Raw genomic sequence first — 15,265 nt, 5'->3', positions numbered from 1 at the left:
TCAAATCATCAATTCTCACTGACAAGTTCTGGCTAACAAATGCATTGGAGAACTTTTCATCTTTCTAAATAGCACTATGACTAATATCATGCAAAACGCAGCGGCAGAGCAGCTGCCTCACAGCACCACACCAGGGTTCAATCCTGTTGGTGTTGTCTGTACGTTCTCCCTGTGATTCCGTAGGTTTTCTCCGAGTGCTCCGGTTTCCTCCCACACGACAAGACGGGCAGGTGTGTAGGTTAATTGGCTTCTGTAAATTGTCCCTAGTGTGTAGGATAGAACTAGTGTATGGGTGATCGTTAGTCGGTGTGTACTCGGTGGGTCGTAGGGCTTGTGTCCACGCTGTATCTCAAAACTGAACTAAAAGAATTATCTTAATTGGCATATCACATTCAATCGTAGTTATTTTCAAAAAACGTGGCTTTTCATGTCTTTGGAATATTCATGTAGATCAAAATGGTTGTAGAACCAAAATCATGTTTAAATATTTACAGTAAATGTCATTTTAAGTAAAGTATAATCTACATTTAAATTGTGAAGACTGCAGACAACCTAATATTCATTTTGAAGCTTTTGTGTTGTGGACATGGACAAATAGAGCACAAAGTACTGACGATAGACACAAAGTGCTGGAGTAACTCGGCGGATCAGGCAGCATCTCCAGAGAAAAAGGATGCGGTCACGTTAGGAGCGTTCAGTCTAAAGAAGGGTCTTGACCTGTAATGCCACCCATCCTTTTTCTCCAGAGATGCTGCTTGACCATCTGAGTTACTCTAGCAATTTGTGTCTATTTTCGGTATATACCAGCATCTGCCGTTCCTTTCTACACAATGACCTGGAGTGACTGGCGGGACTGGAAGCATCTGTAGTTCCTCGTATCTCCAAGACAAATAAAACAAATGGTACATTGCTCACTCAGTAAGCTTTACAACTATGATAGAGTACAAGATAGAAAAGTAAGATTCAAAACTTAAAGAGATCCCAAAAATATTTTGAATATATACTTTGGGAATACAGCCGCCATTGTAATAAAGCAGATTGAAACTGAGACTTAGAAATCAGATCAGGGCACCAGGCTTTTTGTCTAGAGAGCATAGTGACAGCACCAGAGACCTGAGTCGATCCTGACTGTGGGTGCTGTCTGTACGGAGTTTGCATGTTCCCCCTGTGACCGCATTGGGCTTTCTCCAGGTGCCCCAGTTTCCTCCCACAATCCAAAGATGTGCAAATTTGGTTAATTGGCATTGGTAAAATTGTAAATTGTCCCATGTGTGTTGGATAACGCTAGTGTACGTGGTGATCGCTGGTCAGCGCAGACAGAGTAGGCCAAAGGGCCTGTTTTCACGCTGTATCTCTGAAATGTATACCCTACTCGTAAGTTGAATAAACAACTGATTAAAATCATTTTCCAGTACCAGATGCCCTCCCATTGTCACCAGTTTTACCGAATTGCAGTTATTATTATGACAGCACTGGTGAAGATAATGTCCTAGTAATAACAAATCTGTACATGACATTTATTTCCACCTTTATTACAACACATTTATTTTTATCTGTTTTTTTTAATTTGGCAACATTTTTAATAGTGACTTCATGGTTTCCTCTACAAGGGGAGACTGTCTGAAGATTAGATGATCATTATGCTGTACACCTTCAATTAGTTCTGAGTTTATGTCAATTGAAGAACATTACATAATTTAGATTTTTTTTTTTTTTTTAAATATTTGATTTATTATTCATTCTTATTTTGTTCTAAATGTCTGAATATCATGGATACATACTTAAAGGCATTGATAAATGTTGATAGCTTGACAAACAGTGGGGGAAAAAAAGACACAGAGGGTTGGGTCCCAACCCGAAATGCCACCCATCCATTCCCTCCAGAGATGCTGCCTGACCCGTTGAGTTAGTCCACCTGTGTATTTTTTGTGAATCAGCATCTGCAGTTACTTGTGCCTACAATAATACTGAGAATGTGGCTTTGCCATCTTGAAAAGTTTTGAGAATTGTTTCATGATTCGCAATGTTTAAGAAACATTTAGACAGGTATTTAGATAGAATAGGTTTAGAGGGATATGGGTCAAACGCAGGCAGGTGGGACGAGTATAGATGAGACATATAGGTCGGTGTGGGCAAGTCAAAGTCAAAGTATCCTTTATTGTCATTCAGACCTTTCGGTCTGAACGAAATTTTGTTGCCTTGCAGTCATATAATAAAAATAACAAAAACACACAATAAACACAAACTTAACATCCACCACAGTGAGTTCACCAGGCACCTCCTCACTGTGATGGAAGGCAAAAGTCTTAAAGTCTTTATCTCTTCCCTCCTTGTTCTCCCTCTGCGCTGAGGCGATCCAGGCATCCGATGTTGTGACCCCACCGGGTGATGGTAAGTAAGTCCCGCGGCTCAACCATGCTCCGCGAACGGGCTGGTTCAAACTTCGTGGCCCGGGGTGGTCGAAGCTACCGCCCTCCAGTCCAGTGGACGAAGCTGTTGTTGCGGGAGCTCTGGAAAAACAGGTCACCAACCTGTGACCTGCGAGCTCCCGACGATGTCGTCCACTGGGCCCGCGGCCAAGTCTCCGAAGTCGGGCCGCTGCTGCCGGAACGCCGCCACAGCTCCAAGTCGGGCCACCGCCGGAACGCCAAAAGGCCTATTTTCATTCTGTATGACACTATCACTGAGGCTTGATGAGATATTAAAACATGCAGGGAATGGAGGGATAGGGAGTATATGTAGGCAGATAAGAGTTGGTCTTGGCATCATGTTTGGCACAAACATTTTGGGCTGAATGGTCTATTAATGTGCTGTATGTTTAATATCAGCAAAAAAATCGTATTTCAGCTGAAGACAGACATAAAATGCTTGAGTAACAGCAGGTCAGGCAACATCTCTGGAGAAAATGAATAGGTGACATTTTGGGTTGGAACCCTTTTGATTGAAAGTAGTTGGGGGTGGGGGTGATGAGATAAAATCAAGTCCAGCAACAGATGACCTCAGGAAGGGTGAAGCCAATGTTGGCTAGGGAAGGTGTGATAACAACTTACGGCCATATTTATTTGAATTATGGATCACCACTGCACGCAACATATTTCAGTGCCTTATTAAACACTCCTAGGTAATTTGCCTTGTTTTGGAAATCCTTTAACTTATGCTTTCTCAGGCTCTTCAAAAAGAAAATCAATCTCTAGCTGTCCTTTTACAAACGGTTCATTCATTTGTACTTTGTACCTTTTCATATCCCTCTCCCCTGGCTCTGTCTGAAAAGGGGTGTCGACACAAAATGTTACCTATTCCTTTCCTCCAGGGTTGCTGCCTGACCAGCTGAGTTACTACAGCATTTTGTGTCTATCTTCAGTGTAAACCAGCATCTAAATTTTTGCCCACAAGTTTCAAATCCTTTTTCTCATTCAATTTATTTCAAATCTCTCCCCAATACCGCACATTTGAGACTGAGGAAAGAATGATTGATGTGTGATAAAATGCAGATACTGCAAAATCAAATCAAAAACCAGAATCTCAGCTTTCCCAGAATAAGCCAGTTTCACTTCATGTTCTCCAAATCAATTTTCATTGTGGATCTGAGTCTTTCATCGATGTGAAGCACTATCCTCATATTAAAATATATTCATATTAAACCAATATGTTGTGATCAATATTTGTTAAGAAATTGTTTGGTAGAGTACTTGGTAATTGTATCAAAAAATTACTACTTGGTGCATTCAGCATTCAAACTAATAACTAATCTTATTAAAACCTTCAAACATATCGACAAACAAATTCACAAGTGAGGCAAGACAGCTGGTTATAGAGCTATTCCCTTTCCAACAGAGATAGATTTATACCAACTCTATTCTTAAAACTACAAAAAAGATAAAGTGCTGGAATAACTCGGCACGTAAGGCAGCATCTCTGGAGAACATGGAGACAGACCTTCTCAAGAGATAATGGTTCTCCAGAAATGCTGATTTACTGCTGATCTGCATTTCCGATTGCCCCATTACAGGAAGGATGTGGAAACAGTGGAAAGTGTATTGAAGAGGTTTACCAGAATGTTGTCTGTATTAGAGGGTATTATAGCTAGAAGGGTTGAACAAATTGGATTGTTTTCTCTGGAGTATCAGAAATTGGGGGAAGACTTGATATAAAAATATAAAATGATGACAGGCATAGATAGACAGTCAGATCAGATCAAAATGAAATCTGGACTTTAAGGGTTAAAACAAAAAGGAGATATAATAGAAGTTGCATTGCCTGTACTTTATAGAATTAAGGGTGACTTGATGGAAGGCTTCAACATAAAAATGAGAGCTTGATTAGATGCAGTGTAATTATTTCTGGTTAGTTGGGGACTTAAGAACTAACGTGAATTGAGACGTGAATTGGCCAAGATTGACTGGCAATTAATTCTAAAAGGGTTGACGGTGGATATGCAATGGAAGACATTTAAAGACTGCATGGATGAACTACAAAAATTGTTCATCCCAGTTTGGCAAAAGAATAAATCAGGGAAGGTAGTGCATCCGTGGATAACAAGGGAAATCAGGGATAGTATCAAAGCGAAGGATGATGCGTACTAATTAGCCAGAAAAAGCAGCATACCAGAGGACTGGGAGAAATTCAGAGACCAGCAGGGGAGGACAAAGGGCATAATTAGGAAAGGAAAAATAGATTATGAAAGCAAACTGGCAGGGAACATAAAAACTGACCGCAAAAGTTTTTATAGATATGTGAAAAGAAAGAGATTAGTTAAAACAAATGTAGGTCCCTTGCAGTCAGAAACAGGTGAGTTGATCATGGGGAACAAGGATATGACGGACAAATTGAATAACTACTTTGGTTCCGTCTTCACTAAGGAAGACATAAATAATCTGCCGGAAATAGCAGGGGACCGTGGGTCAAAGGAGTTGGAGGAATTGAGTGAAATCCAGGTTAGCCGGGAAGTGGTGTTGGGTAAATTGAATGGATTAAAGGCCGATAAATCCCCAGGGCCAGATAGGCTGCATCCCAGAGTACTTAAGGAAGTAGCTCCAGAAATAGTGGATGCATTAGTAATAATCTTTCAAAACTCGTTAGATTCTGGAGTAGTTCCTGAGGATTGGCGGGTAGCAAACGTAACCCCACTTTTTAAGAAGGGAGGGAGAGAGAAAACGGGGAATTACAGACCAGTTAGTCTAACATCGGTAGTGGGGAAACTGCTAGAGTCAGTTATTAATGATGGGATAGCAGCACATTTGGAAAGTGGTGAAATCATTGGACAAAGTCAGCATGGATTTACAAAAGGTAAATCATGTCTGACGAATCTTATAGAATTCTTCGAGGATGTAACTAGTAACGTGGATAGGGGAGAACCAGTGGATGTGGTGTATCTGGACTTCCAGAAGGCTTTCGACAAGGTCCCACATAAGAGATTAGTATACAAACTTAAAGCACACGGCATTGGGGGTTCAGTATTGATGTGGATAGAGAACTGGCTGGCAAACAGGAAGCAAAGAGTAGGAGTAAACGGGTCCTTTTCACAATGGCAGGCAGTGACTAGTGGGGTACCGCAAGGCTCAGTGCTGGGACCCCAGCTATTTACAATATATATTAATGATCTGGATGAGGGAATTGAAGGCAACATCTCCAAGTTTGCGGATGACACTAAGCTGGGGGGCAGTGTTAGCTGTGAGGAGGATGCTAGGAGACTGCAAGGTGACTTGGATAGGCTGGGTGAGTGGGCAAATGTTTGGCTGATGCAGTATAATGTGGATAAATGTGAGGTTATCCATTTTGGTGGCAAAAACAGGAAAGCAGGCTATTATCTAAATGGTGGCCGACTAGGAAAAGGGGAGATGCAGCGAGACCTGGGTGTCATGGTACACCAGTCATTGAAAGTAGGCATGCAGGTGCAGCAGGCAGTGAAGAAAGCGAATGGTATGTTAGCTTTCATAGCAAAAGGATTTGAGTATAGGAGCAGGGAGGTTCTACTGCAGTTGTACAGGGTCTTGGTGAGACCACACCTGGAGTATTGCGTACAGTTTTGGTCTCCAAATCTGAGGAAGGACATTATTGCCATAGAGGGAGTGCAGAGAAGGTTCACCAGACTGATTCCTGGGATGTCAGGACTGTCTTATGAAGAAAGACTGGATAGACTTGGTTTATACTCTCTAGAATTTCGGAGATTGAGAGGGGATCTTATAGAAACTTACAAAATTCTTAAGGGGTTGGACAGGCTAGATGCAGGAAGATTGCTCCCAATGTTGGGGAAGTCCAGGACAAGGGGTCACAGCTTAAGGATAAGGGGGAAATCCTTTAAAACCGAGATGAGAAGAACTTTTTTCACACAGAGAGTGGTGAATCTCTGGAACTCTCTGCCACAGAGGGTAGTCGAGGCCAGTTCATTGGCTATATTTAAGAGGGAGTTAGATGTGGCCCTTGTGGCTAAGGGGATCAGAGGGTATGGAGAGAAGGCAGGTACGGGATACTGAGTTGGATGATCAGCCATGATCATATTGAATGGCGGTGCAGGCTCGAAGGGCCGAATGGCCTACTCCTGCACCTAATTTCTATGTTTCTAACATATTTATCTAAACATTAGTGTTGGGCCTCTCAGGAAGTGCTGGGGGAACTCAGCAGATCAGGCAGCATCTGTGGAGGGAATGGGGTGACCATGTTTCCGGTTGGCACCCTTCATCAGACTGAAGGATCTCGTCCCCGAAACGTCGTCAGTCCATTCCCTCCATAGATGCTATCTGACACACTGAGTTCCTCCAACAATTTTTTTTCTTTAAGATTCGAGCGCCTGCAGTTTCTTGACCTGCTGTCATGTGGAAAGTTTCGTAAACTTTATTTTAAATAACTAAGTTTGTAACCCAAGCCCAAACAGCATCCAATGCTTCTTTAATTGTTAATTTTAATCAGTCAGCTTATTATCAAAGGCATTAAAGAATTTGGATCAACCGTGGATAAAATGAACTAGGTCAAATCAGTCATTACTTACTGAGTGGCAAAACATAACGAAGAATCTAAATAAAAACTGGAATGTGTCGACCTAGTTAGTTAAATCAGGAAAAAAAATGCAATACAAGTTTTAATAGATCAGTTCCTGAGTAAGTAATTGATTGAAGTTTTAAACATTATCATTAACTTTCATGGCTATGGATTGGTGATGAATAAAACATGGCACAAAGATTATCAAATGTTACGTACTTCTCAAACTGAATTCTAAATAGTGACCCAATGTTATACCACCATCAACAGGTGATTCAACCATTTTAGGGCACTGTGAATATTACTTTTGGAAATAATTTTTTCCATTTAAAATAATTTTGTGCAGCTACCATCAGCTGCGTATCAGACTTTCCAATGGATATGTTAAAATAATTAGGTGCAAGTGGGAGACTTCAACAGCACCAATTGATTCACTTCAGCAAATGATAAGACATTGAAGAGTGGCAAAATGCATATGTCGCAAGCAATCTGTACATAATCAATTATTTAGGTTATAGGTATAACATGGGCACACTGTATTATAACTTGACAGGAAAGAGAAGATAGAATTTACCACTGCACACATATGGATGTTCTTTCATATGTCCAAGAGCCAGAACTCAGAAGCACTGGACAGGTTAGTTTTGTGGTATTTTCACATAAATCCTCATTGTCAGCCTGTAATGGTGAGTTATATAGTTTACTATTCACACTTACATTGAACAGATATAGATATATATATACACACACACACACTATATATTAAAAAATAACGATTGCTCGAAGATGGAAGTGCTTCCAAAAAATAAAGAATATACGTAGAATGCAGAATATTGAATTTCCTCTTGGTGCTGAAAATATTCTGAGTAAATCATCTTATTGATGACCTTATGATGTTCAGAATAAATATTTGTGTTCAATGCCATTGTATGGAGTAATATGCTGAATAACTCAACATAAATCCAGTACTTCCAAAACTCAATAGAGTTTTGCCTTTAGTTGTTTAGTCAATAGAGTTTAGTTGATACAGCTGGGGAACAGGCCATTCGGCCCACTGAGTCCATGCCAACCAGCGATCACCCGTTCACACAAGTACTAAGAGTTTGTTCGTTCGCTTGTATGTCAGACGATTTTGCTCGCTGTTGGCTTCTGTCGTCGTACAACATGAATTGTCGCCGACGCGTGACAGAGTGCACCGCGTCGTCGCTTCCATGGATCGCCACGAGGAGGCTTCTGTCATGATCCCCAGTTCCAAGAGTCAAGAGAGTCAAGAGTGTTTTATTGTCATATGTCCCAGATAGAACATTGAAATTCTTACTTGCTGCATCACAACAGAATATGTAATCATAATAAATAATATAATAAAAACTCAGAAAAAAGAAAGAACAAACAATAACAGTGTAATAATAATAATAGTCCATTGTAGTTCAGAGCTTATGAGGTAGTGTTTAATAGCCTGATGGCTGTAGGGAAGAAGCTGTTCCTGAACCTGGACGTTACAGTTCTCAGGCTCCTGTACCATCTTCCCGATGGCAGTGGTGAGATGAGTGTGTGGCAGGATGGTGTGGGTCTTTGATGATGTTGACTGCACACTTTAGATTATTTCTAGAAGCCAATTAACCTAGACCAGCACGTCTTTGGAATGTGGGTGGAAACCAGAGCACCTGGAGAAAACGCACGCGGTCACAGGGAGAATGAACAAACTCCCTACAGACAGCACCCCCAGTCAGGATCGAACCTGCGTCGATAACGCTGTAAGGCAGCAACTCTACCTCTGCACCACTGCGCTGCCTTAATGTGCCACCAATGTTTACCTTCATAAAGAGTTATCACACTTGGATGTCAGCTTTTGTTTTAAAGAAAAATTATCTTAATAGAAGAGATTCATTTTCTAAAATGTATTTTCTCTTCAAGGCACCATCATATTGTATCACAAACAGTGAAACAACACAAAAGGCAACCATGTAACATTATGTACCAATGCCTGCTGAAAAATAATTATTTGCATTAATCCAACTTTACAGTTCCAGGTCTCTTGCCTTGTAAATTAAGACACAACTCATTCATCCCGGTGCTACTTAAATGAGGGAGTGCTGTAATCTCAAAGACACTTTTAGGAGATTCACTGTCACTTTCTAAAGGGCAATAAATCCTGGCGCCGCTAGAAAGTAAGGTATTCTATTAATTAATTTAAAAATAATGGATTTCTGCCATTTTCAGGCAGCAAGCTCCTTGTAATCTCAAGAGTGATTAAAAAAAATGGAAATAATCCTTCTGCCTTTAACTCATTAAGGGAGATTGGCCCTGTCTGCTCAACCACTAATTATTTCGCAGATAATTGAAAAAAATCACACGTGGTTAAGTGCACATTGTCAGATTTTAATAAAGGCCATTTTTATACATTTTGGTTTCACCATGTAGAAATTACAGCAGTGTTATACTTTGTCCCCACCCCCCATTTCAGGGCACCATAATGTTTGGGACACAGCAATGTCATGTAAATGAAAGTAGTCATGTTTAGTATCTTGTTGCATATCCTTTGCATGCAATGACTGCTTGACGTCTGCGATTCACGGACATCACCAGTTGCTGGGTGTCTTCTCTGATGATGCTCTGCCAGGCCTGTATTACAGCAATCTTTAGCTTATGCTTGTTTTTAGGGCTAATTCCCTTCAGTTTTCCCTTCATCATATAAAAGGCATGCTTTGGATCTTGGGCAGTTCCTTCTCTCCTCCATAATTTGCTCTTGCCATTACTCTGATATGTTAATCTTTGTCTCATCTGTCCACAAGATCTTTTTCCAGAACTGTGGCTGCTCTTTTAAGTACTCCTTGGTAAACTGTAACCTGGCCATCCTATTTTTGCAGCTAACCAGTGGTTTGCATCTTGCAGTGTAGCCTCTGTATTTCTGTTCATGAAGTCTTCTGCGGACAGTGGTCATTGACAAATCCACACCTGACTCCCGAAGAATGTTTCTGATCTGTCGGACAAGTGTTTGGGGAATTTTCTTGATTTTAGAGAGAGTTCTTCTGTCATCAGCTGTGGAGGTCTTCCTTGGCCTGCCAGTCCCTTTGCGATTAGTAAGCTCACCAGTGAGTGCTCTCTTTCTTCTTAATGATGTTCCAAACAGTTGATCTTGGTAAGCATAAGGTTTGGCTGATGTCTCTAACAGTTTTATTCTTGTTTCTCAGTCTCATAATGGCTTCTTTGACTTTCATTGGCACAACTTTGGTCCTCATGTTGATAAACAGCAATAAAAGTTTCCAAAGGTGATGGAAAGACTGGAGGAAAGACTAGGTGCTGAGAGCTCTCTTATACCTGCATTGAGGCGGCATTTAAACACACCTGATCAATTACAAACGCCTGTGAAGCCGTGTCCCAAACATCATGGTGCCCCGAAATGGGAGGGACTATGTGTAAACACAGCTGTAATTTGTACATAGTGAAACCAAAATGTATAAAAATGGCCTTTAATAAAATCTGAAAATATGCACTTTAACCACAGATTTTTTCTATTGCAAATCTCAAATTGTGGAATACAGAGGCAAATAAATAAAATGATGGGTCTTTGTCCCAAACATTATGGAGGGCACTGTAGATCTATCAACGAGAGAGCTGTACTAAACTACTATCTACCTCATTGGAGACCTTCAGACTATCTTTAATCGGACTTTACTTTGCACTGAACATTATTCCCCTTATCATGTATTGGTACCTGTGGCGGCTGTACCTGCGGATGGCTCTATTGTAATCATATATTGTCTTTCTGCTGACTGGTTAGCATGCAACAAAAGCTTTTGACTGTACACACAATAAACTAAACTAATGTACGGGCGATCATTGGTCAGAGTGGAATCGGTGGGTCGAAGGGCTTGTTCCCACTCTGTATCTCTAAACTAAACTAGTCATCGAGTAATATTTCATGCTATACTCTCACCATGGTTTGACTCATGTTTTACTCTGCTCCAGCATGGCTTTCCTGCTATCACGTTCTGTGCCTTGGCCAATAAAGATAACTATTTAATTTGGCTTCTTAACCACTTTATTAAAGTTTCTATATTCCTCAACACTTCTCAGTATCCAAACATTTATTGCTCCCTAACTTGAGAGAGAGAAAATGAGGAATTAGGGAAGCCAAGTATTCGTCAAGAGAATAGCATTAGGGAATTTGGGGAATTAAGAACCAGGGGACAAAGGTTAAAGGTGAGGAAGGCAAGATTTAATAGGAACCCGAGAAATAACTTTTTTTTTTTTACACACAGAGTGATGGGTAAATGAAACGAGCTGATGGAGGAGGTAGATGAGGCAGGTATCATCGCAAAGTTTAAGATTCAGACTTTAAGTTGAGAGGGGCAAAGTTCAAAGGGGATGCGTGGAGCAAGTTTTTTATTTACACAGAGAGTGGCGGGTGCTTGGAGGGCGCTGCCAGGGGTGGTGGTGGAGGTATACATGATAGTGACATTTAAGAAACTTTTGAATAAGCAGATGGAATGGAGGGACATGTAGAGGAAGATAGTTTAACTTTGCAATGGTGATTGGTGTGGACATTGTAGTCCAAAGGGTTGATACCTGTGCTGTACTGTTCTATGTTGTTTGATCTTAATTCCAAGAAATGATGTCCATATCCACATACGGGTTTGCAGTTATCTGTACTCTGAACGGCTCGATTGTAATCATGTATTGTCTTTTCCCTGACTGGTTAGCACACAACAAAAGCTTTTCACTACCTCGGTACACCTGACAATAAATAAACTAAACTAAAGTTAGAATAATCCGATTATGATCAACTAGCTTTGTCCTTTCATGTCTTTCTTATTTTTCTTCCTTCTTGGCCACAAATACTTCAGTGGGATGTAAGTGGATACATGCGTGCAAATGTATTCCTGGAAGAATCTGTGATTGATTTAAATGTTAACTTTAAAATAGATTTTAAAAATGCTAAAATGCAAAACTTTTGTTAGCTGCTTATTTATTTGGGCTAATTATATTGTCTTTGAAATTAAGTTGTAAGATGCTTTTGAAATGATGTTCTGAAATCTACAGTGGAATGGCTTATTTGATAAACTGAAATAGTTTTACTTTCACCTTTTACTTTATCCTCCACTCTCATGGTTATTATTATTTGTTTATCTAGCATCAAAAATCCCTAAACCGTCTTTGTTTTATAATAGTTATATTCTATCAGATACTTTCACTTTAAAAAGAAACGTTAATTTAAAAAGATTCACTCCCATGCCAGTTAAGAAGCTTTTCACTGAGAAATATGTGCTTTATCCATGGGAAGCTTTTGGTTGTTGTTTGACTAAGCAAACATTCTTGCCGGATATCTATTGTTTCATAAATGGTCAGAAAGAAAAACATTGTAAAGTAATTAAGCCCTATTTTCAAGAATACAATAGTTTTATCTGCATTTCAAATATCCACCATCCTGTTTTGACTACCACAATTTTTACAGGATCTGAGTTTACTGAAGATGTTATCTCATCACACTGATATCCATCGATGTTAACTTCTTGCTTTATTCAAACTATAGTTCAGAATTTGAACATATAAACTCTCCTGACACTTGAGTACATTAGAAGTACTTCATTATCACTGGCATCATCTTTTAAACACCGCTTAAGCAAGACTTGCTTTCCCTGCTCATACCAAGTGAAGGACCGCCAGAGAAAATAACGTTGGAAGCGTCAAAACTGAATATTTATGTGTTGCAAGTTATCTGCCATTATCCAGCATTTTCTTTTTATCCTTTAATTCCAAAGCTAAACAGGCAAAGGAGAGTCAACAAAACACATTGAACAATATTGATAATCTCTAATCACAAGCCTTTGAATGAGTGGAACATACACTTTATAAAGCATGTTGATGCCTTGGAGAAAATACACAACAGACCTGCCACAAACGTAGAGCCTAAAGAAACTGCAGTTGCTAATTAACTTACAAACCTTTGCGAGGTGGAAGGACATTGGAACACCCAGAAGAAACCTACGCAGTCACAGGGCGAATGTGCAAACTTCACACAGACAGCACCTGAGGTCATGATCAGACCAGGTCTCTGGCACTATGAAGCAGCGGCTCTACCAGCTGCGCCACTGTGCCTGCAGCATGGTTTTGAAAAATGTGTTTTTAATAACAATTAATTCCCATGGTTTACAAAATAAATCTATTTCAAATAATTTTTGGGTTGGTGGAACAGCTTAACAGAAACGGTTGCCAGAGCAGCAGATATAAACTAATTTCAAGTCATCCATGGAGAGAGAAATGTCTTTTCTGGGGATTCAAATCTTCTGGTATTAAAGGGAAACATATCTTTAGCCAATAAACAACTTGATACATATGCATGTTGTACATATATATATGCACATCTGTCCCTCTGAACATCACCACTACTCTATCGCTTCATATTTAACAAGTACTATACCTTTTCATTCTGTTCACCAAAGTTGAGGACTCCACCATTTGTCCACCTGCCATTGTATTCCACCTGCCTTGTTCTCATTTACTGATTAATATCCCCTTAAAATTTCATTACATCTTTCTCCACGTTCTCAACCGCATCTCTGGTTCCTTCCATCCATGAGAAGAATTCCAGAGTCTATAGAGCTTTGAAAGGTAACAATCAGATCCTCCACCATTTCTAACTTGACCTCTTCCTAAACTCTTGAGAAAAAGGTTCTGACTCTACGTTGCCTATTTATGCCTCTCATATTTTATACACTTCCAGTGGGTTTCCCCTCTACTGCCACCTGGTCAATTTGGTCTGAAGGGTCTCGACCCAAAACATCACCTGTTCCTTTTCTCCAGAGATGACCGGCTGAGTTACTCCAGCTTTCTGTGTCTATCTTTGGCTTAAACCAGCATCTGCAGTTAATTCTTATACATAGTTTGTGATCTATTATCACACATGAAGAACAGCCGCCTCATTTAGGCACTGGAGGACCATAGGCATTGGAGGACTACATGACATTGAAATTAAACACAATAGTCACAAAGTGCTGGAGTAACTCAGCGGGTCAGGTAGCATCTCTGGACAACATGGACAGGTGATGTTTCGGGTCTGAAGAAAGGTCCTAACCCGAAACCTCATCTATCCATATTCTCCATAGATGCTGATTGACCCGCTGAGTTAGCAAGAGATAAGACTGATTGGCTCTAGCCTGAGTGGGAGGAGAGAAGTGAGTCAGAGGGGTGAAAACAGTTGAAAAGTAGTAGCCAAGCACAGGCAGACTTTACTCAGAACTGCTGTAGGTTTGGGAGCAACAGCAGGAGGAGATTAGCAAGAGATACGACTGATTGGCTCTAGCCCGAGTGGGAGGAGAGAAGTGAGTCAGTGCCGGGAAAACAGTTGAAAACTGAGGAATTTGGTTTGTAAATTGGTAAATCAGGCAATTTATCAGTCAATTTAAGCAAGACTGCTCTTAGGGAGCGGCAGTGAGTGACCTTGTGAGGGAAGTGTGAGTCTTTGGCTCGAGAGTCTTCGGCTGAGGAGACCACGCAATACGCTTGAGAGGTAGAGACGAAAGAAGGAGATGTCAGGCAAGCTGATTCAGTGCGATGTTTGCAGTATGTGGGAGGTCAAGGACACCGCTGGTGCCTCTGGCTGCTACAAATGCGAGAAGTGCATCCAGGTAGAGCTCCTGAAGGACCGTGTTGGGGAACTGGAGAAGCAAATGGATGACCTCCGGTTCGTCCGAGCAACAGAGTCGTTCCTCGACAAGTCCTACAGTAAGATTGTTACACCTAAGGTACTGGAAGAGAGAAGGTGGGAGACAGTGAGAAAGGGAGGGAAGCATGGACTGCCAACGTCCCCGGGTGTTGTACCTCTTGTGAACAGGTTCACCCACTTAGAAGCTGTCGGGACAGAAGACGTGTTTACACTGAGCGGCGGGCTGGCTTGCGATGCGAATAGGGCTGTTGAGCCAAAACCAAAAAGGCCCAAGGCAGGCAACGCCATTGTAGTGGGAGACTCCATTGTGTGAGGTACGGACAGGGGTTTCTGCGGCAACAGACGGGGTGCGAGGATGGTGTGCTGCCTTCCTGGTGCCAGGATCCAGGATGTCACGGACAGAGTGCAGAAAATCCTCAAGGGCGAAGGTGAACATCCGGAAGTGGTAGTGCATGTCGGCACAAACGATGTCGGAAAGAAGGGGATGAATGTTCTGCAGCGTGACTTTAGAGAGCTTGGAAAAATGCTGAAAAGCAGGACCTCCAGGGTTGTTATCTCTGGTTAGCTTCCAGTTCCTCGTGCTGGCGAGAACAGGAACAGGGAGATACGGGACCTGAACGTGTG

The 15,265-nt window shown here is 41.1% G+C and overlaps 1 protein-coding gene across 7 annotated transcripts in view; it reads right to left on the bottom strand.

Annotated features, from left to right (window-relative positions):
- cdk8 (cyclin dependent kinase 8) overlaps positions 1-15,265 on the bottom strand; it is a 91,736-nt gene that overhangs the window by 28,027 nt on the left and 48,444 nt on the right. Inside the window, exon 1 of one of the 7 annotated variants that reach the window (XM_033022804.1) lies at positions 7,550-7,569. The exons of the other annotated variants lie outside the window; for them this stretch is intronic. Within the exon in view, the coding sequence (XP_032878695.1) occupies positions 7,550-7,561 (12 nt within the window). The 5' untranslated portion in view covers positions 7,562-7,569. Of the gene's footprint in view, positions 1-7,549; positions 7,570-15,265 lie in introns of those variants that run through there. 7 annotated transcript variants of the gene reach the window in all.

The sequence above is a fragment of the Amblyraja radiata genome, chromosome 6 (assembly GCF_010909765.2).
Source record: "Amblyraja radiata isolate CabotCenter1 chromosome 6, sAmbRad1.1.pri, whole genome shotgun sequence".
Taxonomy (NCBI): domain Eukaryota; kingdom Metazoa; phylum Chordata; class Chondrichthyes; order Rajiformes; family Rajidae; genus Amblyraja; species Amblyraja radiata.
The sequence above is the reverse complement of the archived record's forward strand: the minus strand, read 5'-3'. Positions and strand labels throughout refer to the sequence as shown.